Below are 13,707 nucleotides of genomic sequence, written 5' to 3'. Positions count from 1 at the left end.
ATGAAAGGCAGTTTTGATGTGCGGTTTTGAAGTCCAGGCTGACCAAAGACCACTTACCCATATAGAATAGATAAATATATAAAAAAAGAGATCTGGTTTCAGCCGATCCTGTGCTTTTTCTATGCAGATCAAAGTGGTGAAGTTCTCCTACATGTGGACCATCAACAACTTCAGCTTCTGTCGTGAGGAGATGGGAGAGGTCATCAAAAGCTCCACTTTTTCCTCAGGAGCCAATGACAAACTCAAATGGTTAGTAAAGTCTCATCATTCTAGCTATCACATATAAAGTACAGCATTCCTGCTGTAAGAGTGCTTTTGGAGAATGTCCTTTCAAGAAGTTGTCTTAAGGATTTTCAACTTTCGTACCTTTGAAAGGTAGATCTACGTGATCTACGTGCTTCTACACGTGGAGTATCAATCATTGCTCTGTGCCTTTAACGTGTCTGTGTTTGCAGTGTTTATTAGCATATGTTTTGAAATTAAAATTAACCTTCTTGCATGACACCTTAGTATGCATGAATTGATCTGAGGTTAAACCCACATTTAAATTGGATTACTTTACTCTGAGATGAGGGGACTTTGCTCTGAGATGAGCACCCTCCTGCTTGTCGTGTTTAAAATATTAGGCTGAGGAGTATGAGTAGCTCACACCTCCATCTTTCCTTGAAACATCTTGGCAACTCCCCAGGAAGAACTGTGGGATGTGGAGGATGTGGCTAGGTACACAGAAAATTGCTCTATAATTCTTCGTCCGCTATTATTCACAGCCTGACCAGGGGAAAATGGATAAATGTATGCTGAATTTTCCAGATCGTAGCTTTGGACTTTGTTTGATTCCTGCAAAGTGTGGCAAAAAATGTTTAAAGAAAAAACTGTTATGTTTAAGGTGCTACAGTGCTTATTCTTCCTTGTCAAAACGAAATTTTTGAAGGCAGTAATATGATTTGATTTTGTACTAGTTTGCCCTGAAATGACTTGACAGACTTATTCCATCCGGTGTTGGAAATGTACCTAATTGCCGAGAGTGCAGCTGTACAAACTGGCTAAGTGAACAGCTACTAGGCTGTCATGCTTAGACTTCCGTAGATGGCTGAACTGATGAGTACTTTTTGGATCCACATCATCAAAGATTTGTGTTAAGTATGACATGCCAGTGATTTCATTTCCACACAAGTCAGGGTCACTCATTTAAAATCTCATGCATTTATGTAGTGGCCAAAGATATTTTAGGGGGATGAAGGTAATGATTATATCCTGGGATAAAACAATGCAGTAGTCACGTTGGGTTATGTAAGTTGCCTGTTTAAATTGGATGCAAACTGTGTCATGTTAAAGAATGACGACTTAATTAGTCTTTTGTTTCCGGGTGAACGATTCTGTTATTTATTTATTTTATTTTAACCGTCTGTAGCATAACTCTTTTTCAGTTGCATCTTTTTCCAGTGCACTGCACTGCAGATCAGCCCCCCAAGTTGTACAATAAAAACTAGAGACAAACATAAATAAATTAATAAGAACTTGTTAAGAATTCAGGCCAGGTTGGCTACATTATAGAACAAAACAATGAAAATGTATGAAATGGCTATTCTGTAGTATATTACCATAACTAAAAATCAAATTTTCAGTTCATTTTTCTTTTACCTTACAATACTTTTTAAGTAGAGGTTATTTAATTTGAAAAATGTAAGACTTACTTGGCAGCTGACTATGACGTGATGTCAGGATTATTACAGTAATTCATATAATGTCGTAAAATATTATTGTCTAAAATAATTTCCAGAATTACAGTTTCCAGATGCTTAACAGTCCATATGGTCATGGTAAAGTGTTTGATGCTACTTAAACTGTAACAGGCTGTGCAACAAACAATCCATATGTTGTAAACACAAAGCTATGATTCTTTTGTGAAACTGGTTTCTGTTGCATTGCTGAGAACCCTTTTTTCCTGTGGTTTATTTTAGATTTCTGATATTTATTTATAATTATTGCTGTTTGAGATTGAAATATTAGGAAAGCTCAGACTCTTTGCTCTTCGCTCAACTGTGTTGTACCACTACTGACTATAAAACTCTGCTGGATTTACCCTCATTTCAATTTGGCCGATTCCAGTCTGCTTGTGAAATTCGGCAGCACCTGTAACACTACTTTTTCGAGGAAACTCTTGCTGTTCAGACCAATTTCATGTCTATGAAGGATTCTAGATCTTCAACTTGCGTTTGTTTTTGTGGAAGAAGAGAATTGAAAGGATCTAGATCTGGCAAGTATGGCGGGTGGTGAGTGATGACTGTGCTTGTGTGGCCAAAGTTCAGTTTGTGTGCATTGGTGTACAATTGACACGCACCACAGGTCATGAGTTTGCACTGAATGTTCTCCCTCAGGCTCCTTAATCAATTACTGCTGAAGCCCTCAACAGTTGGTCTGTTCTTGGGTTAAATGTCCTCCTAAAAAAACCCTCCAAAAAACAAAAACCCCAATCCACCCAAAAGCGCGAGGGGGGGGGGACAAAACAAAAAAAACAACCTAACAAAAAATGAAAAAACCCCAAAGAGCTTACTGCTGATCACGGATCTCACCATGGACACTGTGTACTTCTACTGAAAATGGCTCATATTAGTAGTGACAATCCTTGACATAAAGGTTGGGTCAGCTTGACACAGAAGTCTGCACAAGTTTGAGATCAAAGGTGGAACTGTTGATGCACACATGTGAGGTGTTGGAACATGACTTTTCAGGTGCATTGTAATAAAAGTAGCTGTGCCAGAAGCAAAGAAAAGGAGAAGACTTTGAAGGGAGATTGGGAGTATTAGAATCAGGTGTTGTTTATTGGGTTTTTGTGAGTACAGTGAAACTTTATATTGGTTTTGCTTCCTACTTTGTTAAAAAAAATACCCTTTTAATGGCTATATCTTCCACTTTAATGCATAGTGTGGTTAATTAGTGACTAGGAGATATATTAAATCCTATGTATTTTACTTATTCACAAGTGTCATAATGTCAAAATATGTTTTTAGCTTATCCGATGAATTTATGCCGTGACAGCGTCTCTGGAGATTTGTCAGTCTTCCCATACAGCCACATGTCACAAGAATCGCTACTCCTGGTCAGAATCTAATCAAACCTAGACACAATGATCACCTAATGGGTCTTCATCCAAACTGTGCTTGGCATTTTACCTGCAATAACCTGGAAATTGTGATGGATCCTGATCCTTATGCGTTATAATACTGCATTAATGCTGTTGTGGTTTTGTTTAAGTGTATAGGATCATTAACCAACCATGGCACAGCAGTGGGTTACCTCACAGTGGTATTGTCTCACTGTTCCTGAAACCATGTTACAAGAGTAAGTCTGTCTGGCTTATTGTCAGAGTAACATAATAGTGCACCAGATAGATTATAGGTTTACTTTTGAGCATCATTTCCTTTGATACTAGAGGGTTTTGGTGACAATAGCTTTGGACATGAAGAGGTGTCTGAGATTGCTGCTAAGCAGATCTTTAGTAGCCTTAACTGCTGTGGTTTCTGTGCTTTGATGTAGTCTAAAGCTTCAATTAAATGTTGCTTTGTGAATAAGGACATTATTCGATTTTTAACAACTTGTTTGAGAATTTGTGAAATCAAGGGAAATTGCTTCATACTGGATAAAACATAAATCGATTAAGTAATTGATTGTGTTTGATGAGGAAGAAGTTTTTATGCCATTATAAAACACATCATTTAAAAGCTGAAGTGGAGCATAGAAGTGACAGTTTAAAGTACATATCAGATGAAAAGTAAAAATCATTGTCAATAATTTCCAATACTTTTCATCTAAGAATAATCCGATTTTCACTTATAAATATTGCAGATACTTCCAGGAACTGATACTTCCCCTTTGTCTTTTTTTTTTCTTCTTTTTTTTGGTCTCACTAGTGTGTTTCTTCCCTTCTTCTTTCCCCTAGGTGTTTGCGTGTGAATCCTAAAGGTCTGGATGAGGAGAGCAAAGACTATTTATCACTTTACCTCCTCTTGGTTAGCTGCCCAAAAAGTGAAGTGCGTGCCAAGTTTAAGTTTTCTATCCTCAATGCCAAGGGAGAGGAGACCAAAGCCATGGGTAAGTCAGAATCACCAGGCCCTAAACAATGGCAGTCAGTTTTATTTATATAGCCTTATGGCTCAGTCAAAATAGGAAAACCTCCTTGGACTGGAAAAGAAATCGTGAATGTTTTCAAATTTGGTGACTGATTTCAAGTAGGCGTGACGACCTATTGGCTTACCAGAGATTGAGTGTGCAACATCCTCAAGTTCTAGGTGACTCCTTTTGGTCACAAGGTGATTGCACAGGTCACTATGTAGGAGAAAACCTGTCTCTAAACAGTCACAGTCTGGCTCAGACTGACTGCAGCCACATTCAGACAGATTGATGAAGAGCATGGGATTCCTTTTTAATTCATAAACACAGACAGATTGTGACACATTGCAATCAATCTGAGCTAGTCTACCTGGGCACAACTCATCTGTGATGCATCTCTTTGCAATAAGACACCAGTTTTGCCAACTGTTTGCATTTTGGTTATATTCCTATAAAAGCATAGTTTGCAGTTAAATGGCCAATCTCTAGCAACTATGTCACTGTTTGTGGAGGGATTTCTGAATGAGGTTCTGGCTATACTCTCAATATAAGTTGTTAGTGTGAATTTCTGTGTATGTAGACGGCAACATATTTGCAATTTTCACTGATCTAATTGATCACCATTAAATGCCATTGCTGCTTGACCCCATTCAATCGCAAACTGAGACTAATAGCTGACACAGTCAAATTATTTTAAAGACGCCAACTGTCTGCATGTGGATCTTAGACCCTGTCCTCAAAGCAACTATTTGAAAAGCAACAAGATTGCAAGTTCATTGCACACATTGATGAAAGAAAACATATTTATAATACAGGTGATCAAGATGGTAGCATTTTGTTTTATATGAGGAGCTTTGACATGATGATAAACACATGACCCCCCTCACCGGCACAAGAAGTTAAGACTAACAAGCATTTAAAAATACATCCACAGTTTTATTTTCTGAAATCATAACTTGTTCTAATTGACACTGAAAAATATCAAATTCATTACTGAAAACCTAAGCTGTCCTCATAGACTTTATATTCAGCACAAAGCCAGGGATATCTCAAAGTTTAAGAGTTTCAAAATGAAAAACTCTTGTCACACCTGTGTCTTTGGGGCACTGAAATTTGTAATGTAGAAGGTGGAGAGTGTGTCTAATACCCCAAGTGTGTCTAATAACGTAAGGTATTGATAGCCATATGGGCTTGTGTAATCACTGCCAGTTGGATTCATTTCTGGTAAATATATAATTCAAAGTAGCGTGGGGCAATTTTGATTTTAATTAAAAAAGACCCAACCTTTTTAGAAGTCTTCGACAGCCTCACTCCCTGTTGATAAATTGGAAATGAATGCACCTCCAATTCCTTTTTTTTTTTTTTAATTAGGTTATGTTATGGGGAGGAAAAGCAAACTTGTGTGGAATTGAATTAGTGAGGGCCAGATGTGACCGCTTCCTGGTTATCAGGCTTTTTGGCTGCCTCCCTCTCTCCCAGTACCCTGCAGCTCACTGTACAGGAAGCATGGAGGAGGGAAGACGGAGCGGGTGGGTAGGGAGGTAGAGAGAGACGAGAAGAGGTGGGAGGCGGAAATGTGTTTGAATGAGAGGCATATGCAGTGAAGTTGTGTACAACACCCTGCGGTGCAGGTTGTGTAAAAAGGGAAATCATTTTTCCTGCTGAGAAACATTCCCCCATGTGAACTTAGGTACCTCATTTGCTCACTTAGACCTTTGTCATTTTTCTCACTCACAAATTCGTTTTCTTTCTCTTTTATCCTTTTTAATTCCATCACTATTTGAAAACTAAATCTTAATTCTGAGTGGCCGACTGAAGAAGAGTTTCTCTTGTGGTGCTTATACTGGATATTAGGTATTTTGTGATCTATAGTTTAGTTTTGCATGGAGGATTTTTCTTTGGTAGAAGTAATAGTTAGACTGCGGAGATGTATAATTTCAAGGCCTTACAATTTTGGTAATATTGCTCCCTTAAATCGCCAAAGAAAACCTGAATTTTGGAAATGCCAAGTGAAGTAAAAAAGAATCTTCTTTTTCTGACTCTCTTGCTCTCTTTTTGTCTCAAGGGGCTTTCTGCAATAAATGGTATGCTCCATGGTGCACACCCCATCCCATTCTTGCCATATGCCCTCCTACAATCTTCCCACATTCCCCCTGGGGAAACCTGGGCTCTCCACTGCACTTGCATTGTCAATGGAGAAAATTACCCAACTGCCAGCATATTTGTGACACTTTAGCAAGCACTGTGTCTAAGAATATGGCAGTAAAGATTGCTCTATTGGTTCTGGATCATTTAGAATCCAATTTAATCCAGGCCTCTAGGAAAAAAAAAAAAGTCAAATAAAAACAAATTGGCTTAATTAAGAAAGCTGAGTGGCTGTGGACTGTTTATGTGGCAGGACAGTGATTTGTCTGCCTCTATACTGTGTTCCTGTAGGGACCATATTTAATACAATAGTTATTGGGTTATACTTCTTTTAATGTGGATAGTTGAATAGAAGGAAGAAATGGTTAGAAAAACTAGTGAGAACTTAAAGTAGAGTAACTCCAGTATCTTAACTTTGCACAATGTTGATTTTGGAGAATCTTGTTTGCATTTATATTTTTTTTGTAGCTTACTGGTGAAATAAAGACATATTTAGATTTTCCATTTTTACAGATGTATTCATTCCCATGTTTTGGTTTTGTTTATATGGAAAATATGAATATTCCTGCAGTACATAAGAGGAGGTGTAGGATATACTATGACGGATTTGCTTGACATTATCTAATGAAACACCCGATCTGCATCAGTCAGCCCTTGAGCTTCTCACTAGAGAGTGTGTTTGTCTGTGGATCCTCTGATGGTCTGTACTTAATAATGGAGATGGATTCAAACATCAGCGGCAGACCCCCCCCCTCCCTTCCTACACCAGACTTGGCCACATCATTTCTCTCTCTTGCTTAATGTGCTGGTTCTTCCCTCTGAGGCTACTGCGTGGATTGTAAGTTGTCTTTTGAACCCCCCCCCCCCCCCAAACACACACACACACACTCCTTCCTCCCCCCTCCTCCTTTTGCCAGAGAAAACAGCTGCCCCCCTGCAGACTCCTGTTCTGACAGCTCAGAGAGGAGAGATGGAAAGTTCTCAACCATTGCCGCAAGCGGTTTTGTATTCAAATGGTCTCCATGTTAAATCTCCCCTACAGACGATGGTTTTGTTGTGTTGTAGCCAAAGGCTAAGTGAGCTCATGTGTGTTGGCTGTGGTCTGCTTTATATTGTAATTTAAGAATGAGAAATGTTGGTTTCATTTAACTGAAGCTGGGATGTGAACTTGTCAGAGTCTGTTGCCCTCAGTGACTGATAGAGGCGATCAGGCATTCTGTGTGGGGGGAGTGGAGCACCGTGTAATAGAGTAGAAGTTATTGGTCAGTCTTTATATAATCAGGTTGTATTGACATTGCTAGAAAGAATGTCAATAGACAAGTTTGTGCTGACATTAGCTTATAGAGCTCGATCTTTAGTAGAGGTTAGATTTTCTTGTGTGAACGGCTGTCACATTTGTATCTCTTTATGCCAGCCAGTTTGAATCAGTGTGTAAATGGGAGCAACGTTTTACATTAGATTTTTCAGCTTTTATAAAAGCTAGTAGAATGCCCATTACTGCTAACTGAAGGCTAGACTAATTGTCCTTGAACAGTCAGTGCAAGAAAAATGGATCAGTATAGTCTGTTGTTAATTATAAGTTGTGGTTAGTGGGATTTTGCTCAAATTGAGTGGTAAAAAGTAAGTCCAGAAAAGTGACAGACACCAAGAGAGATGTTGACTCTGGCTGCTCTGTCAGCTGCTATTTTTCTACATGCCAGCTTGTCTTCTGGCGACCTTCTCTTTCTGTGTGCCAATCGTACCCTTGAGTTTTCTGCCTGAATATGGATGTCCTGCACACCTAAATACTCTGGCTTGGCTTCCCCTTTAGTCTTTCTCTCGCTGTCGCCAGTTTAGACATCATTTTTCTCACCTTCAGCATCACCTTAGATTCTCTTTTGGCAGGGTGAGAAATTTCAGTGGTAGTGAAATATCGAAGTGCAACTGCGGCGTTGTTAAAAACTTGACAATTATCTCCACTTGCCGCTGATTCATACTTGTTATAAGTGTGGTTTTTTTTTTCATACAAGTTCATCATAATTTCCCCGAACATCAAGAGGTATGTGTAGCTCCACTAAATGTGTACTGTTATACGTTTTGCTGTTTGTGTTTATTAAGCTCGCTTTTTTTTATCACTCACACTTTTGCCAGTGGATCTCTCAGCTGCACCTACCTACCCCCCTCCCTCCACCGCTGCCCTGCTCTTTTTGGTATTCTGGCAGAGTGGCTGCACTCCCACCACCTTGGCCAGCTCACTGAAAGAGTGAGCGCCAGCGATCTGACCTGCAGTTGATTCTCTGCCAGTGCAGTGTTCTGATGCCCCAGTGGAGATGATAGCATGGCATTAGCTGAGCTCAGCACACACAAAGCCCTCATCATTGGTGCCTGTATGCATGCACACATCCACACATGCACCCACAGTCATCTCACTGTCACAGCTGAACACTGAAGAAATCACACTTCTCTTTCTTTTTTCACTGAGTCTGCTGGGGCTTCTTTCAGCATTCCCTCTCACCTCTCTTCACTTCTTCCTCTTGCCCCCCCCCCTTCTCCTCACCCCCTAGGTTAGCTTTAGATACTGCCACTGGGGAACTATTCACTCGTCACTGGTCTTGTTACTTACCCAAATAACACAACTTCACAAGTAGCTTCTGTGCTTTGGGGCTTCATCTGGGTCACACATGCTAGAGCCATCAGACATGTTTAAAGGACATAAGAGTGGGTGAAAGTCACTAAAGAAAGAAGATTTTACTGAGAGCCTGTGAAAGATACCTGCATTAAGTTTAATGCTTTGTCTCAGCCCAGCCACAAACGGTACAGTGTAGCAAAAGTTTGACACCATTTTTAAACCTGCTAGACTTTACTGGAGATACCGTCGGCTTAAAAAAAAACCCTCAGTCGATTTTAGAATAACTATTCAGCTGGGAGAACAATGAATAAAGTAGCTTTGTAAAGTGCATAAATACATTTTGTGAATTGACTTTCAGTCAAGCTTATTTGTGTATCGGTTTGCATGTGGATTCCTGTCAGCTTCTTTTGCGTACACAGCCTCTAGAGGCAGAGGATTACAGTGAAGGACCCCCTGCATGAGCAGTGGTGGGAATAACTGCATATGCACTGCACTCCCCCGCCAATCCCCTCTTTGGCTGCCTGCTCTCTCAGATCCAAACAGGGGATTAGACACAGGATCTTACAGTAGCATTGACACTTCATCCTAGTGCTTCCTACTGTGAACTGTCAGCAGATCTCCTATTGGGGTTTCTATGCAAGAGTAGGCTAGAGAGGAGTCTGTTTGAAGTGGCAAGAGTATACACATTAAGTTTACACACCCTGCAGATGTATAAGCCTTAGACTTGATCTTTTATGGGGTGGCTGTAGCCTTTTTCACATTTAACCTCTGGACATTGTTGGGAGAGTCTGGCTGGACATGGAGCTGGAATTAGGCTTTTTAACATCAGCAAAAATGATTCTGGCTGTGGATACAGGATGATGATGCCTACTCGTGGCTCAACCAGACATCACACATACTTTGCAGTGGGTTGTTGCAAGGGAAAAGACAGATTTGAACATTTGATTTTACATGCAGTTCGACTAATATTTGGAATTGTTTAGGGCTGCAACCCACGCCTAAAAAAACAATTGCGTATCTTATAGTCAGCTGGAATCAACACGAGACTTTCACTGTGTTGTTTTACCAGGTCTCGGTGATACAGTGGTTATTTTTAGCATATTTCGTCATCTGATATTAAAAGTTAAATTTAATGTTGACTTTAAGTGGATGTAATATGCCTGGAAGTTCAACAGAAGTCTGAAATGTCAGTGATGACCTCAACCCTTTTAAAGTACTGAATAAATTAGTTGGATTCAGATTAAAAACATTTGTGAAGTTGTTTTGTAAGAACTCAAGCATAGGTGGATTCTGTTCAATATTTTCTGACTCTGTTTTTCTTAAAAATCAACATTGTATGCAATATGTCCAGGTCACTGGAAGGAGGCCCCGGGGCAGACCCACGGCACACTGGAGAGATTGTGTCTCTTGGCTTGCCTGGGTACGCCTCAGTGTCCCCTCAGATAAGCTGAAGGAGGTGGCTGGTCTGGGTGTTCTTGCTTAGTCTGCTGCCCCTGTGACCTGTTTGCAGATAAGTTAATGAAAATGGATGGCCAGGTCTGGACAATGGATGCTGATGGTTTTCATTGTTGGTATAAAAAGCTTTACGACTTTTGCTAGGGTCAGGTTTTTATTGTCAACCAGCTGTGTCAGAGCATGCCTGAAAGAGCAAAAGCTTGACGGTAGATCCTGGTTAGTAGTGGTGGTTTCCTACCAACAGAGTCTTAAAAAGAGGTGTTGGAAGTGCCACAGGTCCACCTCTCAACTCATACAACTTAAACAAAGTTATTTGTTAGGTTTGCCAACACTGGGCCAGATTTTATGTCGGGGTCCTTTAAACATGCTGGGGCTTCTGTGGCAGGAATTCCACAGGCTGTGCTGTGGGGTTCAAAGTGGCTGAAGAATGAGGAGAACAGAGGGATGACAATGTTGACTTTGGACCCGATCCTGAAAATAATAAGGCCTTGGACGGATGTCAAGCATGGGAAGTTTTAATAGCGACCCATTTTTCATATTTTTTGTTTTGAACTGGTCCGAAAGTTTGAAGCAAAATACAGCGGTCCCTCGTTTAGCGCGGGAGTTATGTTCTAAAAATAACCCGCGATAGGTGAAATCTGCGAAGTAGCCAGCTTTATTTTTTTATGATTATTATAGATATTTTAAGGCTGTAAAACCCCTCACTACACACTTTATACACTTTTCTCAGACAGGCATGAACCTTTTCACACTTTTCTCTCCTGTTTAAACGCTCTCAAAGTTCAAACCGACGTAGAAAAATAAGTCCAGTATTATTGAATGAAACCAAAGATCGAACCGTGTTTTCAGGTCCAGAACATGGGAATAGAGCAGCTGCGAGAGAATTCGACATTGATGAGGAATGAGTTGAGAAAAATTTGTCTTATCTGACTGTTTTGTTTTGCTTAATGCGCCTTATAATGCAGTGTGCCTTATCGTCTGAAAAATAAGGTAAAAATAAAGTCCAACTTTTTGTGCGATGGTTAGCATCTTCCTCTGCCTTTTGGATGCTACCACAGGTGCCTTTGACGGTGCAAAACGTTTCGTCGACAATGTTGTGTTTGTTGGGGAGAAAACTTACCAACATACAGTACAGCACTTTTCAGAGTCACACTGCTAGCAATCAAGGATTTATGTAAATTTGACAAGCTGAATGCATTCTGTACTGTACACGAGACACGGCGCGGAGGAGATCGATTGACGATGGTCTACAGCCAATCAGGAGACAGAACACAATGCAAAATTGCACCAAAAAAAAAAAAATCCGCGAAACAGCGAGACCGCAAAAGGTGAACCGCATTATAGCGAGGGACCACTGTATTAAATGAACCAGTTTCAGGACCATGGACAGTGCATACATTTTTCACCATGTTCACATAAGCTATGCTCTAGCACGTGACTGTTTGAGTGGTCGACCATACTAAACAAATCCAGTGGAAAAATTTTTTACACTTGTATAGAAATAAATGTTTGTCAATCAGGCATTTCCAGTTTAAAGTGATGTAATTTATTTTAATAGAAGAATGCGAAAGAATTCAATGTTAAACTATTGTCGGCTGGTTTACAGTCCTGCCTGTCAGTTCCTGAATCCTGTTTGCATTATAACAACTCTCTACCAGACTGCAACTGTAGGCCTACCCATATGGCAAAGATATATATAAATCTTATAAAGTTTGTATCTGTCTTGTGTGAAACTTGTATGAAAAGCATACAAGAGTGAAAACAAATATAAGATCCCTTGAAAAATTATATAAATGAAACTTGTATGTTTTGGATACTTACTAAAACAACAAATGAAAGTAATGAGAAAGTGGCCACTTTCATGAGTAAATCATATAAGTTTTTACTATTTCTTTTCCATATTGGTACAATTAACATAGATGTGTATGACCTACATTTCTATGCGTTTCTGATTACAATTAACAAGCTGCACCTGTCCTGTTAGAAACTACCCCCAGCTAAATATCTTGTTAGTTTGTGACAATGCGCAGCTCTTGGCAGATTGAGTCATAATGAACTGAACATACTCTGACTGTGTTTGGAAAACGGTGCAAAACTAACCGCATCTATCAAAGCAATTTGGGGGATTATACAATCTATGTGTCTATTTAGGTTCATGTAAAACACTCCTGCACTTTGCAATACCTGATGGTATTTCATCCAATACCACCAGGGAGCATTTTGGCTGTCCTGTGTTCGTTCTGTTGCATGATAACAAGTATATCTCTATAGCCAGAGTCATAAAGAACTATCTTCAGTGACACGAAAAAGAAAAGGATTCCTGTAATAGTCTCCACAGAGACTCCACCGAGCCTTCATCTCAGTATTGTGGAGTGAGTCTGGGTTACATGAAGAGGAAGAAGTCACTGAAACAATCTGAATGCACAGAAGATACTTTGAACAAACTATATGCCAATTATCTTGAAAAATTATGCACAAGTGTACCCAGGAGAATTGCTGGCAAAATGGGTTGTCATAACAAATATTAATAGAAAAAAAAAAAAGTTTATGATTTATTAAAAGAAATAATTCTCACTGCTACTGCCTAAAAACTGCGTGGCTCTAATATACTGTAATGAGACTGGGGACACATTGCTTTTACACTCTTGTCAGTATGACCAAGCATTGCACAATTTCATCTGGTAATTTGCCAATTTGTTTATCCGTATGTCCTTACTAAATTTTCTTCTTGTTTCTGCTTAGTGCCAGCACAATTCAAGCATGGATGATTACATTTTTATTGTGTCTTACAGAGCATCCTTGGAAAGATCTTAATGGGGAAGAAATGACAAGGACTTGGCAAATAAACTGATTTCTATTGACTCTCATTGTAGCTTGTGGAGCTTTTTCCTGTAGCGTCATCTAATCCTTTACAGGCGCGTAAAAAAACAGACATAAAACCTTAATTTATTACCGTATCATGTCGTATGGTTATGTCTGTGCTTACAGGAATGGACAGTGATGGCTCCATGCACAAAAAGGGTCTGTCGCTTAAGCTCAGTAATCCCAGAACAGTGCTCAAGGAAGCATTTTCTTCTCATTAGCAAAATGGTGAATGATGTAATTTCTCCAAAGAATGGTGTCTTATTCTTCCAACAGAGCTTCAGTTACTTGCAAAATTTATGTGTTAGCGGCTGGCCTTATTCTATCTGCAATTAGCTTTAATTTGCTGTGATCTCTGTAGCTGCCGCAGTTCAAAGCCATTAATGTTTTGACCTTGTATGTGAGTATTTGTGACTGTTAGGTGACTGTAGATAGCTGTGACCGCCTCCACAGTGTGACTGTTGTACACACAAGAACTCCACCACCTTTCCTGTGTCTTTGTAGTGCAACTGAGTGTTACAGAATCC

General features: G+C 39.7%; 1 protein-coding gene across 2 annotated transcripts in view; it reads left to right on the top strand.

Moving 5' to 3' along the window:
• spop (speckle type BTB/POZ protein) overlaps nucleotides 1-13,707 on the top strand; it is a 100,038-nt gene that overhangs the window by 49,623 nt on the left and 36,708 nt on the right. For both annotated transcript variants that reach the window (XM_063472345.1, XM_063472347.1), the window contains 2 exons: nucleotides 128-249; nucleotides 3,941-4,092. In XM_063472345.1, the coding sequence (XP_063328415.1) occupies nucleotides 128-249; nucleotides 3,941-4,092 (274 nt within the window). The remainder of the gene's footprint in view (nucleotides 1-127; nucleotides 250-3,940; nucleotides 4,093-13,707) is intronic.

Source organism: Pelmatolapia mariae, linkage group LG4, assembly GCF_036321145.2.
Source record: "Pelmatolapia mariae isolate MD_Pm_ZW linkage group LG4, Pm_UMD_F_2, whole genome shotgun sequence".
NCBI lineage: Eukaryota > Metazoa > Chordata > Actinopteri > Cichliformes > Cichlidae > Pelmatolapia > Pelmatolapia mariae.
This window is presented reverse-complemented; position numbering and strand designations above follow the sequence as displayed.